At 42.6% G+C, this 25678-nt stretch overlaps 1 protein-coding gene across 6 annotated transcripts in view; it reads left to right on the forward strand.

Annotated features, from left to right (window-relative positions):
• Nucleotides 1-25678, forward strand: part of LOC124071702 (formin-1-like) — a 53429-nt gene that overhangs the window by 4849 nt on the left and 22902 nt on the right. For 5 of the 6 annotated variants that reach the window (XM_046412481.1, XM_046412477.1, XM_046412482.1 and 2 more), the window contains 6 exons: nt 5198-5364; nt 10265-10385; nt 12000-12061; nt 13569-14242; nt 17007-17148; nt 22373-22460. In XM_046412481.1, the coding sequence (XP_046268437.1) occupies nt 5198-5364; nt 10265-10385; nt 12000-12061; nt 13569-14242; nt 17007-17148; nt 22373-22460 (1254 nt within the window). Of the gene's footprint in view, nt 1-5197; nt 5365-7530; nt 10074-10264; nt 10386-11999; nt 12062-13568; nt 14243-17006; nt 17149-22372; nt 22461-25678 lie in introns of those variants that run through there. The other variant, XM_046412476.1, reaches the window with a different exon arrangement.

The raw sequence follows: 25678 nt of genomic DNA on the forward strand, positions 1-25678 counted from the left end.
ATATGTGGCTGTTTTCTGTGTGTTAACAAAATGACTACAGTCTGTTCATTAATTTCTCTTTATGATAGCATCTGTGTTGCTTGTTCTCTTATTATAAAGTTTTCGATGAGGAGCACAAACACAAATATTTTAAAGGTGCACAAGAAATTTTAAGCCTGCAATAATAGATTTATTTGCCAGTTGAGGCAACTGAAATCTCCTTACCTAGTTTTAAAGATCTAATATGTAGCTTTTCTGCATTACATTGTCTAAAAATGACCCACATTTATATGAGTCATGTATTTTGTTGAGTTGTGTGCTCACATTTCTCCCAAATATTTCAGACAAGGTTCAAAGAGAAATCCATAATTTTATCAGGGTAACATTGTGTTTTGTTCCGGGAGAGAGTCAGAGTGAGGAAAGAAGTCAGCAAATGCAACCGAACATAACACGAATAAAAGGTTAAAACGTCTCTTGAGATTTCTGTCTGAGTCATATTAGGTGGATTTCATTGGGCATAGTGTGCAATAATGCAACAACTCCCGTGATTCCACACTATTTATGTCCTTTGAGGCCCCCAGCTACAGAAAAAGCATACTGTTAATTTAAGTGTAGTAGTTGCACATCTAGCAGAAATACAGCAACATTAGTATTTATTTGTAGTGATGTTTCTGGACGCTTCTTTAGTGTAAATCATGTTTTCCTGTTTTTGGTCTTCACCAGCTCCTGAGGAAAATATCTATTTCTTTAGGTGCTCTTATGGTAACTTCTTGTCTGCCTGTAGTGAATTAAAAAAGAAAAAACACAACAAGACTGGAAGGGTAGCATACACCAAAATGTTTAATCTGTATATAGAGAGGAGGCAACACACAGAACCACACGGCAGTAAGCAGTTCAGAGGTGTGCCACACTGACTGAAGACGTCATCCCATTTTCAAACTTTCTGATGTGTCTCGGTCCTTTGTTTGGAGCTTCACAAACATTCCTTTATAGATTGATGAAAAACAGCCGGATACAATAAAAAGGCGGTGACTCATTTCAGGATCTTGGGTGTAAACTAGGACTGGGTGTAATCTCCTGTGGGATCAAGATGTCATCCTGCCCTCTGCTTTACCCAGGAAGTTATTTATGATGGGGCTATAGCAGTAGGTTCACCAGGTTATTGTTTGGTCACTATAGCAGTACACAACTAAGGCTACAGACTGATTACATCAGGTATAAAGTAAAAGTATTACATTATCTCATTGTTACTGCAAATCATACAACATTTCCACTGCAGTGCTAAATGCTCCACACTTTTAACCAGCTAGATACTAACTTTGTGTGTCTGGTGTTGATTGTCATTGTGTGGACAAAAACAATGAGGGGGAATTGTAGCATAGGGTAATAACTGTGGGACATCAGTGGGATCTTCGCTTTAAGAGACCGTTTTCACATTCCACATAAGAGAGCTATAATCCACTGTCATTATAAAAATCCTGATTAATATCCCCCACTCCCCTACTCATTTTATTGTCTGACATATGGTAGGCAATACCATAATCAGATTATCTACTGCGTTCCAGAAAGGTCATATGAACCTGATCAGTGCAGAGTAAGAGTGTATCAGACTGCTCTCTCTGCTAGCTGTCATTCAACACAAAGTGCCCTGCCATGCAACATTGTTCCAGCCAGTGAGGACAAGGCCCAGCTCTATTCAGATAATGAAGTGGACTCTGCCAGAACAGGCTCAGTCCTTCTCTCGCTGTTGCTCTAAGCTGCATATTGAATACAGACAAACAGGGCACAAAGGTCCTTCTCATACAACGTGTAACTTGTTTCCTTTAATAAATGACTGCTGCACTGCCACCTTGGCAAATGTAAGCAATGTTCCATCTCATGTGTTTTCATATGAGGAGCTTTAAAAGGCTTCTCCTCCATGTCCCACTGTTTTAAACATACACTCACCAGTGGACTGAAGCAAGCTTAACTAAATTTCCTGTGTCCTCTTCATCGTTGGCCTGCCAGGCCCAATGAAACCACTTTTCCTAACCCTAACCCTAACCCATCAGCCTCCAGAACTACATTTCAAATGACTCTGTGAGCATCATGTCATGGTACATTACAGCTCTGGCCCTCAGAGCACCACAGCACTCTTCTCTACTTGTAGCTAACCCTTACATGGACCTCAGCCCCGACAGCCACAACAGTCAGTCGGTCGTGCACAGCCAACGAGCCTGCACGGAGAAATAGCTGTGACGGGTGCAAAAGAAACCGAGTGATTTATAAATCCTGCATTTTTCATGATTTATAATAACATCTATGATCGTTTCTCCTCGCTAAAAGTGATGGAGGGGGTTGGAGGCTGCCAGATGTGCTCCCATACCACACGGCCTAGTTCTTTTACTTTGAATGATGTGGTTATAGATTTTTATTGGACAAAATAGGGCACACCGGGCAAAGCTGCTGTGCCTGTACTAAGAAAGGGCAACTATGACATGCAAGGAGTTAGACTATTGTTAATTTTTGAAAGCTCTTGCTTGATAGATATGTCTGCCTTTATGGCCTGCTGCAGTCCCTTATTAATACCAAGAAAATGAAACTTAACTGCTTCTAAACAAGAAAAGGCAATGCAGCCTCCACAAAGCTTTCTCTGACCACTGGATGAGTGATGACCAGCTGACAGTGACAGCCAGTTTAATCCATCACTACAGACAACCCCACCTGTCAGGATCGGGAATTAGATGGGCTCTGAGCCGCCCCAAACAAAGATACTTTATTGTTAAAGGCAATGCTTGCTCCAGCTGGGAAACACCCACGCTGTCTGACAGCTGCTCATTCACACTGTGATTTTCACTGTCAAATTACTGCACTGTCCATCACCACCTGCGGGTTTGCTCTGAGGACACACCTGTATGCACTGTAGATGTCTGAACGTCACTATTTAAGTTCATGGAATTTGCTATAGTACATGCACATGGAAGTGTATTATGTATATGTGCTCAGACAGTATTTGTTGGACTGATGCCATTTTTTTGCATGGTTAGGATGATTCAGTTAGCTTACTGCCATCAGACCAAAAACTCAGGCCCTTCTGCAATCTGTGTCCCCTTCAGTTATGGACACTGTGATCTGGTCTCAGCTTGTAGAGCAGCAGGGAAGAGGATTAAATGGCAATAAGTGCACGATTTCCCCCAGAGGCTGTGACCTTAAACTCACTCTGTGTGTGTGTGTGTGTGTGTGTCAGTGCATGTAAGAGAGTGATAAATCAACCATCAAATAAACAAATGCAGTGTCGTCATTACCAAATGGGTCTCAGAGTTGCTTCTCTACGTCTCTTTACTGTCATTACTTTGCATTCGGTGTTTCTTTACTGAGTCTTATTTCTTGCAAACAGTAGTGGCAGCTTCACTGCGGTGCTTTTGAGCCCAGGGAGAGGGACATGTCTTTTTCTCTCTCTGTCCAGATGGTGGCAGTGTGGGCCACCTTGTGCATATTTAATTGAGTGACTCCCTGGCTGTCTTTCCAGGGTAGCATACTGCGTATCATCAGTAGTTGTCCATTGTGTGCCCATTTCATATGCTTAATAGTTTAGTGAGAAACAGGAATGGTGGAGAGGGCTGCTTCTGATTAGCTGTTTCTTTTCTTGGCCCAGAACGGGCCTAACCCTGCATTTGGATGTGGCCCAGACTGCAGTCAGCAGTTCCCACTGGGGGCCTGTACAGCGCAGCATTATCATAATGAAAAGTTATTAATCTAATCCTACTTGTTTCTCCTGCTGCCTAAGTCCCAGATAACTGAAGGGACTGCAGGAGTTGTGGCTGTCTCATAATGACTGATTGTGGTAGAATACTGTAGCTGAATTTCAATATTTCCATTTTTTTCATGAAGCCCCCAGTTAGATTTGTATGTGTGTGTTCCATGACTGAGACTTGGACTCTGGAGAGCTACACAAGAGGACTTTGAAGTCCTCAGAAGTGGCTGTTGGACAGCAATACAGTAACTGTATGTCCTCTTGAAGGACTCTCACTACAAAGGGAGATGATAGGACATTCTAGCAGCTTTATTGAACAGGAAGTGACACGATTTTTCTGTTTCCAGCTCATAATTCTTCCCAGGTCAAGGTGTTGTCTTACTGTCAGAGGAAATAGAGGTCACCAGTCTTAAATATCTATACCCTTCCTCCTCTCACTCACACTGTGTTCGCTCTTCTCTCCGTTTGTTCCTCCTTAGTCATTCACTTCACTTGCCCAGCATCTCTTAACTTGTATGACTTGCATGACTGACTCTCTTGAGACAGTAAATGCATTCATCAAAGGAAGATATATCATGTTTCCGCATACGTGAGAAGAATGTGAAATTGCTGCTCTGCGCCTCGAGTGCCCCTCGCTAGCTGGCACCTGCCAGGTTCCTGAAGCTAATGCCTTGTGAGAGGCTCAGTACAGATTGTGCGGGTGACTGTGCCTGCAGTGTGCCACTGAACAGTAAATATTAAAGGCCAGGTGCTGTGAAACGCACAGAATGAAACCAAGCTCCTTGGCATATTGCGACAAAAACAGCACAGAGAGTAGAATTTTTATTGAATTTTAAAATGTACTTTTAGCCTGTGTCTTTTGTAAGCCATCATCATTCTTACAGCTCACTCATCACCCTCTGTGTGACTGCCTGGTCAGTAGAGGGCAGTATTTCCTAGTCTAATTTAAGGTGAAGTCCTCCTCTGGGGCATTTGGATGACTGAACACCGGCTGACACAAATCACACACACCCTTCCTTGACTGACTTTATTGCAGCACAGTGGTAGTGCTGAGCAAGCTCATGCCAAGGTTCCGTTGTATTGAATGTGTCTTGAATGCAGATCAATATTAGACTGTGGTATTTGTTTTTGAGGCTTGTGCTCTGCAGCTGTTTTTCCTTATTGGATGAGTGAGCCTTTCTGCTGTTGTTGACGATGAGAACAGGGCTGGCTAAGTGCAGATAAAAATAGCTGTGTGCCCTCGAGCCTGCAGCAAAATTGGGGTCTCTCTTCCTGCCTGTTTGATGCTAAAAGACTCTGAGTCCTGCTTTACACGTGCATGTTACACAGGAAAACAACTTGAATCTCTCAGTGTTCCTTACTTGGCCTTGTTGTGCGTGATCACACCTGTAATGCTGTTTGTATTTTTCCATGCTCTGATTCCTTGCAACACATAGAGCGTTAACTCCCCTGTGGCTGTGTGTTTGTTTGTGTGTGTCTCTGTAGAGGATTCCCTCTTGCGTCAGGATGACATTTGGATGCTGGATGGTGATGACCCTCAGGAGACTCTTTCCCGCGCTCCACGTCCCGATCACCTAGACTTCCTGCGCATCACACCGCCTGAGGATGATATCATCGGGGACACACCTTATCATCCCAAGCTGGAGTGCACGGTGAGGGCCCTCAAACATGAGCAGCCACAGGTCCTTACAAATTAGTTGTGATTCATATTTTTACACCCAGAACAGTGCACTATTGCTCTCCTTTTCCCCCCTCGTGAGACTCAAAGGGATTTCTCTCCACTCTGGCGTTTAACCACCTGATCAGGAATTCTTAGAAATGGATTAAGCGGCCGTCTAATCTGTAGACTTGGGGTCTTAAGCCAAAACTGACTGAGATGATTCCACTCAAACCTCTTTCATGCAGAGCAAAGAAAGGCAAATCTCTCCATCTCTTTTTAGATTTTTTTTTTTAGCTGATTTTCAGTGGTGTTGGCTGTTAGGAGTAATTAGTGTGATTGCTCTCTCCTGTTACTAAGTCGAGGTTGCAACACAAGATATTCAATTGGCCACTACTGAAATGTGACTGATGAAATCCTACTGCACAGTAATGTGTGTCTTCTAAAAATGAGCTGACAGGAGACAACACCTTGTGTGTTGGCTTTAAAAATAATTAGTACAGGTACAGACCTATCAAACTGCATATCTGAATCATCCAGATAGAATGATTTAAAAAAATCTATTTCCATCTCTGAGTCTGTCCAGATTCCATCATACTGTCTGCAATTTTTTCCTGTGGCAGATGAAACAGATTATCTGGGTGTGGTTTTAGGCGGGTAGCGTTTTAGTGCAAGGCACGCATTGTTCCACCAAGACACGGTAACCTCCCTGACTGTGACCACAATCAGTCAACATACCAGTACAAAGGCACAGAATTAGATACTCTGTACTGTTGTGAAAGTGACAGCTATGCCACATACCTGGCTTCATTGTCATCCTTCTTTCTTTAGAAAAAGACACTCCTGTGTTGTATATAATGTGTTGTAAGTGTGTTGTCACAGCTGAATACACAAAAGGAGGATTGGTAATGATTTAATCCAATTGTCACAGCTAGACTTGCTACTTTTCTCCATCTCTAGTGTTTGCGTGATCTGCAACTAATGAAAGATTTTAATTCTACTTTGAGCTGATGTATGTCAGATCTGTGTTCACATCACAGATTTGTCCACAAGTGATGTCTCTTTCTGGTACAGCCTCTGGGGGGATTTACTTGTTATGCTTGAACTGCCACTGCTCTTGCATAACTTAATTCCTCAGCCACAGAATCCACCTATCCATTTATGTGTTTCTTCAGATGAGGCAAAATGCAATTACGAGTGTTATTTTTCACTTCAGTTTTTATTGGTAAGGCATGCAACATTATATCAGCAACAAAGAAATAGTAATGAACTGCATGAAGTAATTTATTAATGAAATGATTGTATGAATGTTGTAAAGTTACAACATTCATCACCATTTTGAACTGTGAAAACTGTGTTCTCCAGTTTGTCTTCATGTTGTGTTTTTGTAGCACCATGTGGCCTATCATTAGGAAGATTTCTTAACAGTGGGAAAACAATTAATTATCAGTCATTGGTGGTCATTGGTTAAAGGATGGTATTTATTAATTTAGAGCACATATAAAACTGTATTAATATATTTATATTGAAAAGCCCACTTGTAGAAGTATGCACTTAGTCAGAAGGAATGCGTTGAAGGAGGATGACCTTTGGTTGCTCAGAGCAGTTTGAAGAATGCTTTGTTCTCCTAAACACTTTCTTGACATTTATGCAAAAATCCATCAAAGGTTAGAGGAGGTTAAGCATAAAACCTAAAAGAGATAGTTGAAACACCGCAGAAATTGTTTCTCTCTACTGTTTAGTTTCCTCATTCAAAAAATGGCTTGTCCCTTTTCCCAGAGATTTTATTTCCTGTTGTGAGCTTGCTAATGCTTTAAACCTTTTTTCATTAGAAAAAAGTGCCCTCAAAACTAAACTTCCAGTTTGAATCAGTTTTGTCAGTCCTCAGTGTATGAGGACTTACGGTAAGTGAATTAAAACGTCATATTTTTCTTACTGAATTCAGTCCTGCCCTGTCTGAGAGCTGCTAATCACACACAGCCTATTAGCATGTTAGCTAAAGCTGGCTGTGACCAGGCTGTCTAATCACCTCACGTCTTAAACCGTGTACTGCACTGACCCTCCACAGTGCTGGGTTAATGGACCTCTGCAGCTCTGCACCTGACCACAGACAGGCTCCCCTTCTCTGTTTGCTGCGACAGCCATTTTACAGAAGTGAGCAGAGGTAATCAGACACCTGTGGAGCTGGGCTTTGTAGGTCCCCTCCCAGGAAGGGAGGAACTTAAAGGGAGGCGTCCTCAGACTGGGTAGACCAGTGAGCCACATTTTTTTCCAACCTGAAAGTTTTTTTTTTCTCACACAACAGCACACAGTGCTTCCCTGTAAAGTCAGAGACAAGTTAAAGAAGTCTAGGAACAGTTTTAGTCATGGACTCCAGACTGTATTACGGCACATAGAGAACAACAGCGCACAACTTAATGGATAATTCTGCTCAACTTGTCGGAACATTTGGAATTACTTTTATGAAAGGCAGGTGAACTCTGCTCTCCTGTTCTCCCAGGGAGATTACAGCAGGACATGCCTCCAGCAGCTGAGCAACTCAACTTGCAGCGTCATGGGAATCTTGCAGGCACGGAGGAGATTGAACTGCACTACTGACAACATAGTGTACAGCCTGTAACAGTCTTTATGTTGTATAATGGAAGTTTACCATGTGCAAAATGGTAATGTGTCTCTAAAAAGGAGGAGCTTAGTGTTGTTATAATTGTCGTGCTCCTGGAGAAGGTAAAAGGAGCTGGGGAGATTTGTCCATACAAAGGCCTTTTGTTCCCAGCCCGCGGCAGAGGTGGAATTGGTGCAGCTTGGATAACTGGAGGTGGGGAGATGAAGTTTTTGTGACATTGGACACTTTGCCAGAGCTGCTAGCTCTTTTGGTTCGCCTCTCTTTACTCTTAGTTGGTGTGAACAAAAATGGACAGTACAAGCAATAACTCGGATGGGCCAGAAAAACAGACCTCTGATTCCATCCTAAACATCTTTAGCGGTTTCTTCAGTCGGGATAGATCTGCCTCTTCCAATGTGGAGTCGGCAGTGCTAACATCTTTCAAGGAGCTGTCAGATGGAGAGAATCCTTCTCCTGAAAGTGGTCAGACCACTAATGGTGAGAACAAGCTACAAGGGGAGGAAGCTGTGCATCAGGATGATGTGACTGCTTCCTGTAATACAGAGCAGAGGGCTGAATCATTGGAAGTTAGCAAGAAGCCTGGCGAACAGGTTAAAACAGCAGCTGGAACATCAGTTGAACCAGATTTGGTTCAAGTTACTAGAGTGGAAACATATAGCGACACAGAAAATGAGGATGAGGAGGTGGCCACGACCAGGCAGCCAACCCTATCCAAGGAAGACAATAATAAGGTGGACCATGGTAATGGAGACGAGCTAAAAAATCCCAGTGGTGCAGAGGCAGACTACCAATTGCCTGTGTTTAGAACACACAAACTTAAGGAGAGATCTCTTGTAGAAAGTATTCTATATTCAGACAGCTATGTCAGCAGAAGTGACCCAAGAACAATGCTGGCCTCTTCAGTTTCCAAACAGGGAGATGACTGCAGGCCCAAGGAAAGCAAAGTCACAATGTCTGTGGATATAGAAGCATCCAATGCTGCAGAGAATAGTAGCAAAATTGTGGGAACAGATGAGAGCGAGGACTACACTGGCATAGATTGTTCTCTGCCTGTTCCTTCCATCATCTCAGGACATGTGGCACCAGATGCTACAGATCATAATGCTGCCATCATGTCTCCTTTAAAGCAGAAAGAGGACTCGGATAGGACACACGAGGAGGAGACTGTGGAGGGGACTGAGGAACCTTACCCAAGACAGGTGTCCACCTCTGTTCCCTCCAGCCCTAAGATTTCTGAAGTCTCAGTCCAATCATCCTACAGTCCAGAGGAGCAGTCAGATTCTGCAGCTATCACAAATCAAACCATGTCGCTGTCATCTGCACCCGAGAAGTCCCCAGGAGACATTCACCCAAGCACCAGACCTGCCTCAGGGTGCACAAGTGCTGCAAAGACCCCAGACACAGACACACCACCTTCACCTTCACCTGTTGCCCCCTCTGCTAGCTCCTCCAACTCATCCCCATCCAGGGGTACGGCACTCTCTTCTCCCCCTTCTTTCCAGATGCCTGCTCTCTTCAGTGGGTTACGGGTGCTGAAGAAAGGAGCAGTGGGGGAGGACAGGGAGACGATGTCAGAGATCAAGCAGAGGGAGAAGGATGCTGACCTGGCTCTGCTCACCCTGAAGAAGTCAGTAAACAAAGCCAAGCTTTTCCCTGAGCAGAAGATAGCCACTCCAGTGAAAAAACATGCAGACCCTAAATCCGTTGTGGAAACTAAAAGCAATGTAATGGGACAGCTCAATCAGCTACTCAACCTAGATGACCACGATGAGACTAAAAAGTCTAATGATGCGTCTGATGGCCAAAAGGAGTCTGAGAACAGTGAAGAGGTTCAGGGACAGAAAGTTCCAGTTCCACAAACCTCCACATCCACACCCGAAAGAAAGAAAACGTCTGACCTGGCCTATGAAACCTTCAAGAGCATCTTTGGCCCCAAAAGTGTCAACAAGGAAAAAATGGGAGATGTGGATCTGGAGGCCGTGAGAAAGAAAATCAAGAATGACAAGGAAAATCTTAGGTCTATTTTTGAGAGAGCCTCCAAATCCCCGGGCAAGGAACTCAAAAGTCCCACAGAGACCAATGTATGAAACCACTACCTTTATATCATTTTAAATCTCAACATCACAGAAATATTTTTCATCTCTCTTAGAATGAAAATTGAATTTGCACACATGCTTTGTAAAGATGGGTGCAAATTATGAGACAAACTGGTGCTGAATCATTGCCTTGCCAGGGCACACGCTGATTTGCATGCGTATTTTTGTCCCCACAGACAGAGGTCACGTCACCTACAGACAGTGAAGACCGGACTCCAGGGCGTCTGCAGGCTGTGTGGCCCCCGCCCAAACCGAAAGATGAGGACGAGAAGGTGGGGCTCAAGTACACAGAGGCAGGTAAGAATCTCATGCTTGCTGCTTTAGACATTGTTTTCTGTGTTTACATCTAAGTCCAGGAATGCTGACAGAGGATCACACCAGTCCAGCTTACACTGACACACCTCATACTGATTGACTTTGCGGAAAAGGGCCCTTGCAGATATCATAGTACTTTTGAGTAGATCGCTTGTAAAACTAAAATACTGACACAAAGTGGAGCCACCAGTATCACACTCTTGCTCACTCATACTTTATTTCATGCAGGGCTAGCTGAGTGTCAGCAGCAGGGTGTAAGGTCACAGTGAGGCTGGGTCCACACCTTAATGATGCTGTTTGTGTGGCGGCTGTTTCGTGGCATCACAGAATAGTATGTGTAGGAGCTAGACAAGGAAAACCATATAATGGAATCAGATATACTCTGGGCAGCGCAACGTGCTTGACCTACCATCTACTCTAAAGGCGTAATGACACAAGCTGTCCTTTCATGTCCCGTTGACTGAAAGCATACAGTGGATAGCAACAGCTGTTGGATGTTCTGTGTGGTGCAGCTTCATCCCTGAGAACAGATTAAGACAAACAAATGTGGATTATACTGGTGATTTGTGCTCCACGGTCATCTTTAACTCTTGTCCAAGAGAAGAAGTTTCTGGAGAGCAAAAGTCCAGCCTGTGAGCCATATAGATAAACCAACACATGCATGTGTTTATGTCTCATGCTGCAAACAATTGTCTATTAGTTCACCACACACTTATGGCCCTAGTTTGGATTGTTGAATAACTGCCAAAGATAATGACTATGCAGTACTCAGTCTATTAAATATAATTAGAGTAGTTTTAATTAATTTTTAATCCTGGTTCTAATCATTGAGATTAGTCATTGTCACTATACAGTGTTACTCAGTATTACAGTAAATCAATCAATTTAAACAGGATCATCTTCTTCATGTCATTGTCACTCCGAATTCAACAGCCTAGAACTTGCTGGGTTAGGATACTGAGTTCCATAGGATAACACAGGATTTTGTAGTTAAAAATATTTTTTAAACTAACAAAATTAGACTCCATGTTGTCTGTTTTATATCATTATATTATATTAATATATTAAATGATATTATAGTTTTAAATATACCCACATACTCCTGTAACATCATGAACATAAGGTGAATTAGGTTTACGGTGACCTTTTCACTTCCCTGACTTCATCTTATTAGATCTCTACTAACATGAATTTTTAATTTGTGTTTTGACTTTACAAAATCTTTTGTTTCAACTTTCTTTTCAGTCGGCAGTATGAGTTAAAACCGGTTGGTTGGGTTGTAAATTTGGCTCTTTATAATGAAGGTGACCCACCCTTCTGTAGGAGTTTAGCACAAGTCGAAGTGCAGTTTAGTTTCGTAGAAGTACATCTTGTTGAGACATCTTTGTCTTGCTCATTATCTAGATGGGAATTCAGCATGCTAATCTTTTGGCCAGTAGCTCATGAAAACACTAAGTCTAAGACAAAGTCCTTTCTCTTAATCAACAGAGAAACACCAACAGTGTTCTGTGATTATTAAACTGATTGCTTTCAGTGTGTGCTGCCAGCAGAATGAGATTGTGTTGACAGTTGTGTTCTTGTTCTGCCTCTTTTCAGAGCACCAGGCTGCCCTCTTGCAGCTGAAGAGAGAGTGCAAGGAAGAGCTGGAGAGGATGCATGTAAGTTATTATATGATGTTGTGTTAAAACACATCAAACATCAGCTCATGGAGCTGTGTGAGTGGCTGTGTGACTAGGCCTTGCCTACTGTATTTGTATGGCACCTTTCAACAACAGGACACTTCATTTTCTTCTCACATGAGCAGGTTCTGGTGTGCAATATTAGTTGGAAATATGGTATTTGAGTAATACATTTGTGATAATAATTCATATGTATAAGAGGAATATATGAACATCAGTCTTAGTTACATTTTAAGGCGCATGTGGAATAACTTTTCTGTCCTAGCAGTTGACTCTCCTGAGCACAAGATGGCACTAAATAACCATAAAATGTTCAAGTACAGCAGCTGAACTGGTATAAAATGTGAGTAGAGTATTTAGTCTACTTGCAGTACTACAAAATATCAAGGTTGGAAGTTGCCCAGTATTGTGCATTAAAAGTCCTTTTCATGTAAATTTGTTTATTTTCTGGACGTTTACATTCTCAGACAAACAGTATTGATAGGTTAAAATTACCAAAAAACTCAAATTTTACAAATCACACTCAAATTTCTGTTGTCAACTATAATTGTAATGCGTGTTCTCAGTGACTGAGAACACAGAATGACATAATTTTTTTAAAGCAAAAATAATCTATTTAGACCTTCTGTAGATAACACCATGGAATACACCAATCGAAATCTTACATACCATTGAACGTGTTAACAACGTTACTTCCAAATGCTCAGCTCTTGCCACCGACAGTTCTGCGATGGACTTTTTGTATATGATGGCTCATTCACCAAAAGTGGAGGTTAGGAACAGTGTTTCAGTGCTGTTTTTCATCTGCCAGCCTTACTGTATATGCTTGAAAAACCAAAGGAGCATAACTCTGTTCATGTTACATAATTTGTACCACTGATAAATTGCTTCATGGACCGTTTCCTTGAAAAGTCTGACCTCAGAATTGGTTTCTCAGCCTGTCTGCTTAAAGCCTTTAATTTCATGTCGACCTTTAAAGGACTCATGCTGACACTGAGAAACATGTACCACAGTCAGCCCACAAGAAAGAGTGGGAACGTGCCTAATTCTATTTCTGAACTGACACAAGTTAATAAGGAACATGTGTAAGATTTATTGCAAAACAATTTCCTTTCTGTATCAAATCAATACCTTGCTTTGGTTGGATTATTCTTTATTGTTTGAAATGTCAAATGCAAACTGGATTTAGCAGGTTTTTATTGTGCGAGTCAGATATTAACCTCAGACTGCGGGAAAATGTAATGGGAATGAAGTTAAAAAAACAAAGATGAAAAAAAATTAATATGATTTTTATTGTTCAGCAAGGAGTCACGTTCCTGTAGGCCCCTTGGAAGAATAACTGTACACAGTAATCCAAAGTTCAGTAAAGGACACTCACTCAACACATTCAAGGGTACAAATGAAATGAAACGATCTAATATGATTTTATTGCATTCTGTGCTCTCTGTCTGATTTATTTCTGGCATTCTGCTCTTCTTCCTTGCAGTCCGACTATGAGCTGCAGATCTTCCAGCTGAGAGGTGAGAATGCAGTCTCACTGTCACACCTGGAAGAAGTCATTGCCAAGTTGCAAAGAGACAAGCAGAACAGTACAGGCCTGGAGCGGGGTGAGGTCTGCGATGTGGCTGTGTCCACTGCAGATGACCCAATCCTCAAGACTTGCCGCACCGTGGGTATCCAGACGGACAGGGAGACCTTCATAAAGAGTCCTGAGGGTAACAGCAGCGGGCTAGCCCAAAGCCCCAACCAGAATATTCCTAAAAAACTCAACCTGGACTCTATTGGTCTAAATGTAAAAGCTGACATGACCCCAGGGCCTCCAGGACCACCACCACCTCCTCCACCAGGCCTCTCAGGACTTCCACCACCACCGCCCCCTCCTCCTCCCTTTTTACCAGGCAACATGGGAGCACCACCGCCACCTCCTCCTCTCCCTGGTGGTGGTCCACCTCCCCCGCCACCTCCACCTCCCCCTCCTGGCCATGCTGGGTCTGGCCCACCTCCTCCTCCCCCTCCTCCAGGATGTGGCCCACCACCTCCTCCCCCTATGGGGGGCTTAAGTCTTGGCCAGAAGATGAAGGCCCCACGGAAACCTGCCATTGAGCCAGCCTGTCCCATGAAACCTCTGTACTGGACCAGGATACAGATACAGGACAACAAGTATGTGGAACACCTCTTAAAGTTCATGCCTATTGCTTTGTAAGGATAGTTGTGGTTGGTACAAATTGGATCTTATTTTTAATGTTTTTTCAGTTTGTATTCATTAAGTTAACACTAAAACATTGAAGATGTTGCTCAAGGCAAGAAATAAGAGCTTACCTTTGACCTGTCTCTGACCTGAAGAGTTTGACCTGTCTTTGTTGTGTGACAGACATTTTGGCAGTGCTCACTTTCATTTTTACCAGCTGACTTCACTGTAGCAATGTTACAGAACCAGAAATTCAACACAAAATCATTAGGAGCATGCAAGAATTCTTGTACTTTATTTTGTGCCCTGAACTTATTTAAACCCAAGGCTGCAGAAAGCCACAGGATTAGTAAACCTCAGCTTATGTTTGTTTTTATAATTACCGCAACACTGGGTTAAGGAGTAGAGCTAGAACAATAAATCGGCTGATTTGTTGTGCACTTCAGGATACATACTTCAAAATCTGAAATAATTGTTAAAATCTTTAGAATGTAAATGACATGTGACTTGTCCCCATCAAGATAATCTGAAAGACGAGATGTACTTCTGCTGAACTTAATTGAGTTCGGTCTCACCTTGAGTTTAATTAGTGCATTAGTTTTGGGGAATAGTACAGAATGCCATAAAAGCGAGACTTGGAAAGTTCTGGATGAGGTGAAGATCTCCAGTATTTGATGAAGCTGATGAAGTTCTAAGCATCACTTACCCTGGTATAATGGGGTCTTCCTCTGAACACTCCTGTCCAGAGAGATATCATAGCTATGGTTGTCACACCAGATGCTCAGTAACAGTAACTGGATTATGCAGCCCATTTACAGTGGCTGTGGTTGTTGCCTGTGAGCGCCTGGCTTCCAGCTTTATGGCCTTGTATTTCCAAGGCTGGATTACTGGGGGAGTCGTGGTTCACACTTTGCCTCCAGTCCTGGCCAGCGCTGACTACACACTCTAACTACATTATGGCAGTTTCATGTCAGCTATAAATTCAACTGTAAAGGGCCAAGTTAAGGGGCATTAAATGGGTCAGATGTTTAACTATAGCTGGATCAGCTGTGTGATCTCTGTTAATGGAGTGATGTTCTGAGTTATGAGGGGGAACAGTGTAAGGTTTGAAAAGGCGCCAGGTGTCCAAGCTCAAACACAGAGTACAGTTGGCAGTACATGGGACAGACTTTCTTGGGAAGCTGCGTACAGAAAAGGGAACAGAGCTCTAAGGGAGATTTGAATTCGTCTTTAGTCATAATCCGGGCAATTAGAAAGTTGTCTTGCATGGAAATATTTCATGGGGTTTGGTTGTAATTTTCTTTTCCAAGCTAGATCCCCACACAGCTGGATTCAGAGTCGGAGGCTGAGCACTGGACTTATTTTCCTCAGTCTCTCAGAAAGGAGCACCAAATCAAGGGAGGATTTAGGGACAGTATCATTATGTCCTCAACAGAAAACCTCTCGGCTGCCCAGACAAATACTCTCAGTACTGCAACAGAAAGCCAACTGCGTGCAGAAACAATTGGACTTACTCGACCCAAACTGAGTCACTGGCAGTGCAGTTGATTGTTCTAGTCCTGAGCTGTGATAAGCCTGCCAGGGCATGTGTTAGTGTGTTGTGTCCAGGTTCTTTTTCTCATTATAAATGGGCCTTGACTTTGGGAAGGTTGACCTGCCAGTCTCATGAGCTCACCAATGCAATGTACTGTCAGTAAACTATGACCGTCAAGAAAAACTGTGATGTGTGGCAGAATGAAACCAGTAAAGAAGGGCCAGTAGTCAAGCAAAAATAAAAAATGACCAAAATTTTGTCAACAGTCTGACAAAAAAATTCCAAGGCACTCTGATGCTGATGATTAAAAATCCTTCATTAAATCATGGATAAAACAATGTGAGTCATCATTGGGACATGTGAAGTGCAACGAGGACAGGTGACCTGTTTGAATCTTATCAGGTATGAACAACACAGTACAGAGGAGAACATAATGGATCACTTGGAGATACTACTCAGCTGAAAATCAGTGGTCAGAAGTAAAAATACCTTCAAGGGTCATGAAAAGTGAGATACAGTGACTATACTAAGACGACAACTAAGAACAAACCTGCGAAAATGGAAATCACATTTTTATTTCTCAATAAGCCTGTTTATTATGCTGTTAATGTCCATTTGATTAACAAACTTAAGGAGGGAAAGCAGAGACAGATGTGTTGAGTTTTAGTGGACAGAAACGTTGATGCGTTGGTAACTGTGGAGTGCTTACATCCCGAACATCCTCTTGACTTTAGACACCTCTTGTTCTTATTTCTGCCTTTGTTTGTTTTTTCCATGTTACTCAGCAACTTCTGAAACACAGCATCATCTCCCCATGTTCTTGTTCATTTGCTGGAAATGGTCCTTTATTACAGAAACAAGCTTGTCTTACACTTTTGTTATTTTTATCACCTAGCTCATAAACAGTGCTTTTTAAAGTCAAGATCACAGTCATTCCTGCCAAGTTTTTGCCAGAGAGTGAAATGGAAAATGAAAACCAGCGGGAAGGTTGAATAAACATCAAATAAGCTTCTACAAATAGAACACACTATTTGTTTAGCTGAAGGAAAGTAACTTGGATGTTTCTAGCCTGTCCTGTGAGCCACTGTCATTGTGACGATGATCAAATCTTTATCACCCTGTGACCTCAGTTTTGATGCATCGATTTAAGTTAAAATATCATGAAGTAAATCACACATTAAAATCTCTACTTCTGTTTCCAGCAACAACACGCTGTGGGGTTCTTTGAAGGAACCGAACATCGTCAACACTAATGAGTTTGAGGATCTTTTCTCCAAGGCCACGCTGCAGCCGAAGAAGAAGCCCCTGTCGGACACCTATGAGAAGAAAACCAAAGCTAAGAAGGTAAACTCAGTTGCTGCACTCACTCCTGCCCAGTTTGGGTTAGATCTTCTGATTGTCTCGGTTCTTCTTTGATTTCTGTTGTGTGGAAAGCGTAATTCGTTGCTAACTTTTGTATTTGATCCCATTGCAGCCACCCGAGGGCGTTGTTAGTTGTTACTTTCTTATTAGGCTTTGTTTAAAAAGGCTTTTTGTTTGCCGTCAAGTTGGGTCATAAATCAAAGAAGGAAATAACAAAAGATGAAGTGGGAAGAAATGGATTGCGAGTCTCATCAGGTCTTTCTCCAGACGGTTGCCTGCAATTGCCAGGTCTTGCTCCAGGCCAATGTAGGCTATCAGTTTATGAGTTCACGCCCTTGTTTTTTCTGAGCAAGTTAAGCTAACAGTACAGGGTTGTGATGAAGGTGAGGGTTTTCCATCTATACAAGCTTCATTTTAAGAGAGGAAACAAGTTCTTTTTGTGCTTTTGTGCCAGATTGATCCCCCTAACCACCAAAGACACACTCTTGTCAAATGTTGCAACTCTGCACCTCTGCTGCAGCCAGCACCGCGTCAGCATCCTGGCCGCCTCATGGTCCTTACTGTGGCGTCCAAGCAGTTAAAAATCGGCCACTGCCCCAGTCTGTCCCCTCTAAATCCATACACATCCCCTATTCTGATCAATTTGTTAAGGCTCCACTCCACTCCAGAGGGCCACAGTGTGTAGTTTTTGTGTGTGGTATGTGTGTGTTCTTCTGTCCTAGATCTCCATCCTTAGCTCCAACTCAGACAGCCACATCCAGACACAAATCCTGCCAACAGTATCCTGTCTGGGCTTACGTCAGCCTGGAAGAGGTTTGACCCCACTAATGGAAACACTGTTGAAACAAATTTATATCAGACAAAAATTCCTTGTATAACTTAGAATTTGGTGCTTTTTTACAGCCTTTAAGAGAAGGACCTGTATGTTGCACCTGCTGGGGTTGACATCTGTGTTTATATGTCTTTTACTTAATGTAAAGGTATGTGTTTACGGCGAGAGCATTCAGAGTCCAACTTTACAATTAAAGACAGAAAGTGAATAGGTCCCGGCATGGTTGTTTTCAGCCTGTGTTGGGAATCCAACTCAGTGAAAAGGTCATCAAAATAGAAGAAACTTGTTTACATAATCATTTTTTATCCCTGAAAGTTTATACTTTGAGTTAAAGAGAGAGAAATCATCTGAGAGAGAAATCATCTGAATCCCCAGCTGATGATGACTTCCAAGAAATTCAGCTGGTTATTGAGTGGGAAAGAGAGGGAAAGAAAGGGGGGAAAAAGAGTGACAGATTTTGTTCGGAGGGAGGGGAGGATCAGAGCAGGGAGGTAGTTTAGGTGCTGTTGAGTTGAATGGATCGTAGAGAAGGACTGAAAGTAAAAATTGAATGGTGAAAATTAGGGATTGAACGATATAACAATATTTGGAACCAATATACATTTGCAGCAAAAATTAAAATCTTAATTCTTCTTCTTAAATCTTAATTTAGAATACCTAGTGATGGAATGTAATTAAGTACGATTTACTCAAGTGCTTAAGTATAATTTTGAGGTATTTCAATTTTCTGAAACTTAATCAGAATCAGAATCAGAATTCCTTTATTAATCCCTGGAGGGAAATTCTTGTTCTTAATACTTTTTACTCCACTACATTTATTGATAACTCAAGTCATTCAGTTTTGATAATGTATTTCCCAGTGTGTTACGGACAGAGAGAGGATGTTTCATCAGAGTCAGAGTTGCACGTTTTAAAATTTATTGATTTTATCGGCAATCGGAAAAATGGGAACACCCTGCAGAGAACAGGTCCGTTTAGCAAAATGATGAAAGTACAATTTCGTACTGATAAAGATAAATTATTCCTGCACAGTATAAAAACTATCATACAGGGTTTTTTTTTTACTGAAAAATCTGACTAGATTTAGCTTACCAGTTACAGACGCTCCTTTCTTTTAAGGTGTTATTTATATTGTAAGATATTAGATCAATAAATTGGCCAGGCAAAAAAGTTTCTTTGTTCTGTGTCAATACTATCTGCCGATATGTTTCTAATTTTTCTGAACTGTCTAATACCAATATCAGTATCTGCATCAAAAATTCGTTTTCAGTCAGGCTATCATTTCATGGCATGCTGTGATGCTTAGGATGTCACACTACTATAATGAAGCTGGCATTGAATCACTTGTCATTGTGTTGCTAAATCCTCCTTATTATATTATGGAAGTAGCCTTTTTTTAGCCATTATCCAATACCTATTTGTACAGTTAGCTGCTACTTGTTAATTTTGAGGCTGTAACTATTTTTTATTTTCATTGGTGATTAAGCTACTTGTTAATAAATTAATCATTCGCATCTATAAGAATAAGTACTTGATAGCCTCTCATACACTTTGCTAAATGGTGAATCTCTTGATAAATATCTCTTATTCTTCGCAGTTAATTCAGCGCTTAGTTAGATCATTTTTGCCAGAGTCCAGAGGTTTAAAGCCTCAACGTGAGTGTCCTACTCTGCAGAATGTGACCAGACAGTGGACTGTGTCCCTCTGTGTGACTGCCAATGCCAGTGGACACTGCAGCAGACTTCCTGCCAGTCTCTGTCAGCATATACTCCTGCACAGCATCCACTTAAAACGCTATCAACAAATCAGTGAATGTGTCTGTGTGAGGGAGAGTGTTTCACAATTACCATGTTTGTGTCTGTTTGCGTCCCTGTGTATCTGTGTACAAGCCAACATTTGTTTGTTTCTGTGTGTGTGTGTGTGTGTGTCTGCCTGCTTGATCGCACGTGTGTGATGACGGCACGTCCTCACGAGTCATTATGCACTTGCTCAGAAAGTGTTGCCAGATCATGCTAACGCCACAGCCTTGCGGCGCTCTGTACGGTGAGAGGAGATGAGTGTGAGGGAATGGAATGTGTGTGTACATTATGCATTTGAGCCACTTCCCCGTTTTCGAACAACTCCACACGCCAAAAGTTGAAAGTCCGGGGATGCAGCCGATGCCTACATGAGTAAGTTAATCTTTATCATGTGTGCCATAGAAAAATCAAAGCTCTTGTTTACTCTGGAGCCCTTCTCCCTCTGCTGATTAGCATATCAAAGCAGAGGAGATGACATGGAAGAGAGCTCTCCCGCCCGAGCAGACCGGAGTTGACTGGACCAGGGGTATAATTGCAGGCATGTGGCTTCACTCCACTGGCTGGGGAAGGCAATGAAGACAGAGTACCTATAGGAGTGGGGGGAGCAGAGAGGATGGACATGTCGGTGCATTCTTGATTTGAGGGCTTAATGGGGGGTGGGGGGTGGACGAAGATGATGTAGCTAAATGTGCTGTGCTTTGTATGTGTGCAAATGTGCAGTATCAGTAACAGTAAACACCAAAGCGGTAATTTCCTATGTCCACATAAATCAAACATCTATCAAGTTTATACATGGCAGAACTTCTTAAACAAACAGCAGCTTTAACCGGTTTATGGGAATTACTTACGAGCAATCATAGTGCGTTTATTAAAGACATATTTGAAGCTCTGGCTATGACGTGGGAGAGTGGGCGTAAGACTAACACCACTGGGTGAGACTGGGGTTGTTGAGTGTATCGTAGGTGGTTATTGATGGGAAGTCTTGATCCAGTTGTTATTGTAACATCTGCCTGGGTGATTCCAGACAGATAGTCAGACAGACAGTCACCACAGAGCAGGCTGGCCGCTCAGCCGTGGCTGTGTAAACTATCCGGTCGGCTCTGAACCTGCATCACCCTACCCACCTCTCCTAACATCAGCCACCTGCTCCGTCTCAAGCTGCTGACACTCCCAATGTCCCCTTCCATCATTTTGTATATTTTCATATGCTGCTCGCTTTCTCTCTCTCTCTCTCTCTCTCCGTCTCTGTTCTTCAGCTTCTTCTTCCTCTTCTTCTCTTCCTTCCTTTTGACCTGTCTGTGTTATCCAAGTCTCCTCAGCAGTGTTAAGTGAAAGCTTTGAGTGCCTTCCGGTCTCTTTTTGTCCACAGGAGGGAGCCATTAGCTATTCGTGTTTACCTGTCTCAGCATCAGCATCACGTAGTTCCCTTCGCATAGCTAAGCTGTTTGCGTGTCTGAAGGCAAGCATCCAGCATCAGTTGTCTTTTCCCATTAACATAACTGTTTAGGCTAATTGGCCAGTTCTGCAGCCACAGTGAGCGGGGAAGGGTCCCTGGGCTGCTTTTAGTGTGGCCCGTCCAAAGTGGTTAATTAGAGGTGTTGGGAAAGCCTGGTACTCAGCCGTCTCAAGTCCTTAGAGTGGGAGATCCCCAGTGATCCAGGTAATAGAGCTGGAAGCAGCATGGCACCCACTAACGCCCTGTAATGCAATACCCACTTCTAAGGCTTCTGCTCTGCAGCTCCCACTGGACAGCCCAGTAGCCGACAACGCCATAATACCTAATGAAGAAGCCTGACACATTAACTTTTAGAGCGGGGCTTTACCTTGCCAAAACTCTCTCTGGCTTTACGGCTAATTCAGTCATAAGTAATTGTGACCATGTGTAGGCACAAATAAAAATCCTGTGAATTTATAGTTTGTTATAAAAAGCCCTGCTTCTCCTTGCCTTGCTCTTCTAGACTGTCCTTTTATGGTGCCACTTTTGCCTTTGTACTTTCACTGCTACTTGATATTTTTTGATTATATCTCACACATGTTCTTTGGTAAATTGGAGGAGGTGCTTGTCTGTCTAACTTTGCTCTCCTCGTTGATTTAACTTGACAAAGTGTGTCCTGGCTACTTGTGCGTGTTGCGTATTTCCCAGTCGTTTGCATCATGATGCTGGGTTATGACAGCGTGTGTTGATTAGTCTGGTCGCTCGGGTCAATCCAGATGATTTCCAGGCTACTTAGACTACCTTGGGCTTCAAGCGCTCTGCCTCTCTCATCATCTATCATCTGCTTCCACAGCTGGGGAAGCGATTAAGTGATTTTTACCCAGCCTCTCATTGCAAAAAACTTTTTACTCTCCATCTGTTCCTCAGTTGGTTTTACATCATTGTTTTAAATGAACTGATGAGAAACATAGGATTGACGAAGTCTAAGATATTATTTGGTGTCATGTTTTATAAGATGAGGATGTTAGATAAGACAGTCAATTTAAGCTTTATTAACTGAAATGCATATTGTGGATTTTACATTGAATCTTACTAATACATTTGCAGCTTAATGAAATCATTTGATTTCTTTTTTCCCAGATTATCAAGCTGCTGGATGGGAAGCGTTCGCAAGCTGTTGGTATCCTCATTTCGAGCCTGCATCTGGAGATGAAGGACATTCAGCAAGGTGAAAATTATTTACTGCTGTGAACATGTCTAGAAGCCCATGCACGCTATGATACCATCTTAATCTCTTTCAAGAAAGGATCTCTTCTTTAGATTCAATGGTAATAAACTGAATTTACAGTCCCATTTAACTATAAATTGAGGATGACTCCTGATGAAATGCAGATGGAGTTATTTTTAGAGATGAGATAGCGAGCCCTGCAGCGGACAATAATTTCCGACCTCTTGACAGCTGCTAATTTGTAACCAGGGACACTTTCTTTGGTTTCATTTTTGTTTCAAGTGGAACGCGGATGGTTTTTCCAGTTACCACGAAGGGAAAGAAAATGCCTCAATTTGGCAAAATGTGAATACAGCGACACTGGGATGAAAGTAGCCTTTTAGTTTTTCTCTCTCAGCTGCTTGAAATTTCTCATGTGCCGCTTAAAATCAAATTGCCATCTCCTTTATTTGAAGAGCTCCATGGATTGATTACATGCTTGGTTAGGGAAAAATGCAGACGCGCGTGTGTTTGTGTGCGTGTGTGTGTGTGTGCGTGTGTGTGTTGAAGCGACTGTATGTGTGTGTAAACATATAATATGTGTGTTGGGGACAGCGCAGATGGGCCAGGAATTGGTCCTGTCTTGGGACTGTGGCGGAGAGTGCCTGCCGCCTGCTAGTCTGAGCATGCGGCCAGCAGATCTGTTTATTGTAGCCAGTGACGGTTTCCACAAGCCTAATGGGACTGACACCCCACTAATGATCTAAGCATGTACAAAACCACCTTCCACAGTTAGCAGACACTGCGCTACCACATAAAACCACCTCAAACACAAGCCAAACAGCACATAACACCAGGACGCCCATTTTGTTTAGATTTTTTTTTTCCCTTTCCCTTCAGTCCTTCTCTCTCTGTTCCAGTGTCAGTTTGCAGAGGTGGTTTGGTAAAAAAAGGCCTGCTCACACCCAGCGTGAGGCTGCTTCCTTGTGCTTTAATGGGAGGTGTATGTGAAATTAACAATTTGAATCTGACAATGAAGGACAGCACCTTAATAAGCACTTCTAAGGGCTCTCGTCCCTGGCCTCGCCTGCTTGCCTCCCCTTTTGTTGCCAAATTAAAAGGACATGGGACATGTAATGTAATTAGAACTACTAGGGAGGGAGGAAGAGAGAGAGAGTGAGAGAGAGAGAGAGGCAGGCAAGGAGCGAAGGTAGTGCTCTGGTTCATAGAGAGAGGGGGTCAACTGCACCCGCTGGAGTGACTAGGGGACCTCAAGGGCCACCATGGTTCAAGGGCAAAGGGAGGCTCTCCCCCACACACCACTTCACCACACACACACACACACACACGTACACATGTTCACACACCACACATGCCCTTCCACACCAAAGTCGATGAGTGAAAAGTGGAAGGAGAGGGTGTGAGGCGGTTGGCAGGCAGGCTTTGATCTGCTGGTGTGGAGAGATATCCGGCTCCCCTTGGATCAGAGTGCTCCTGTGCACACTGGAGCAGGCCCCCCTTTGGTGTGTGATTGACGGCTGCATGGCTGAGGGACTGAATAATCCACTCTAATAAGATGTAGGAAATGGACCTCCAGCGTTCTCTCTGATCCAGACATCGGGACCACATTGACAGCTTCTCTGCAACAGGAACAGCTGGGAACCAGAATGCAAAGTATTACCTTGTTAGCTGGAAGCAGTGTATGATCGAAAAGACTAGGGTCGCCTGGTTAAAATCATTACATTTAGCTATGCCAGTGCGATACATGATACATATTACTAATATATTTATTTACTTTGCCATAAACTCTACCTGAAAACAAATTTAGAAAGACAAGAATTTTTAAAGCAAGGGTATAGCTAATTTTAAACATAAATGATCACGTTCCTCCTCAATTGAAATGCTCTAATTCTTCTTATTTGTTTGACTGCTGGCATGTACAGTAGTTTATGATCGCTGATGTTAGCAAACCTTTGTTAGGTTTTGCTAACTGACATTGTGCCTGTGTTACAAAACATTTCACAATTTACTGTTATTATGCAGTTGTCACCAGTGGCCACAGTGACTCTTATTTGACCAAAAAATGTATCCAGTTTTGCTTGAATGATCATTTTAAGAAGCTAATGCTAATGTTAGCAGACTTAAGCTAAATTTGGCATTGTGTTGAACTGCACTGAAATCAGTTTGCTTTTCTCTACATTGTGCTATTTAAAGTCTTCCTGTAATCGTCTTTCTTGGTCACTCTTAGCAAACTTAAACTCTTACAGTATTTCAGGCCCAGATTTTAGTTTTAGACAGCTTTTGATACTTGTAGCTAAACCTTTCACTGGTTAGAGTGTAGTTGTCATTACAGCGGTTCCTATGTGTGCTTAGTCTTGTGGATTTTTTTTTCTGATTTGAGAGGAGTGGGTGCTGTGCAGCCCTCCTCAGCTGACACCAACCAGACAACGGTCAGCTGATCCAGCACCACTGGAGCCATCCCTCCCATGGTGTCATCCCCTCCTCCCCCACTAAGCTATAAACCTGTGACACCTCTCAGACACAGAACAGGAGTCACTTTCTCTTTTTGTGGCGTCCTCTACATTCTCTGTTTCCTACACACTTTCTTTACTGTGTGAGTCAAGCATGACAAACATGCGCACATGCAGGCGACGGTGGTCGAGAAATGTCTGCAATTCTTTTTTTATATTCAAATATGCAATTCTTTGTTATAGCATTTCTCAGTTCTTTCAGGTCTAAAGCATGATCTCTGCCAACATTTGTTTACCACTTTCTCTTCTGCCTGTTCCTTTTACCTCCTCCTGCATCTTCTGTTTCACGCTTGGCTCCTCCTGCCTCACTCTAAAAATCATTACAGTCGGATGTGGTAGTTCTAGATGTGGGCTCAAGGGTTAAGCAGTCTCAGACTTTCTGTTTTTCTGCAATGAAGGGCTTCATTCCCCAGTCTTCTTTCTCCAGGGGAAAGGAAATCTGTGGTCTTAGACTCAGTCTGCGTGACATATATCTGCCACCAAAGCCTTGCCACACTTACAACTTAACCACCTCAAACCAATACTTTAAATTAGGTGTATAATTCAACTACATGGTACTTAAATGAATTGAACTGAATTCAACTGAGTTTTGGTTGTCGGTGTAGTGTAGAGGCAAATAGACACAAGTGGCAACCTGGTTTTGGTCTAATATTGCCCTGTTTCATTGTCCTACACTATAAAATATGTCTTTCATATAGTTTGACACAG

This window comes from Scatophagus argus, chromosome 15, assembly GCF_020382885.2.
Source record: "Scatophagus argus isolate fScaArg1 chromosome 15, fScaArg1.pri, whole genome shotgun sequence".
Classification (NCBI taxonomy): domain Eukaryota; kingdom Metazoa; phylum Chordata; class Actinopteri; family Scatophagidae; genus Scatophagus; species Scatophagus argus.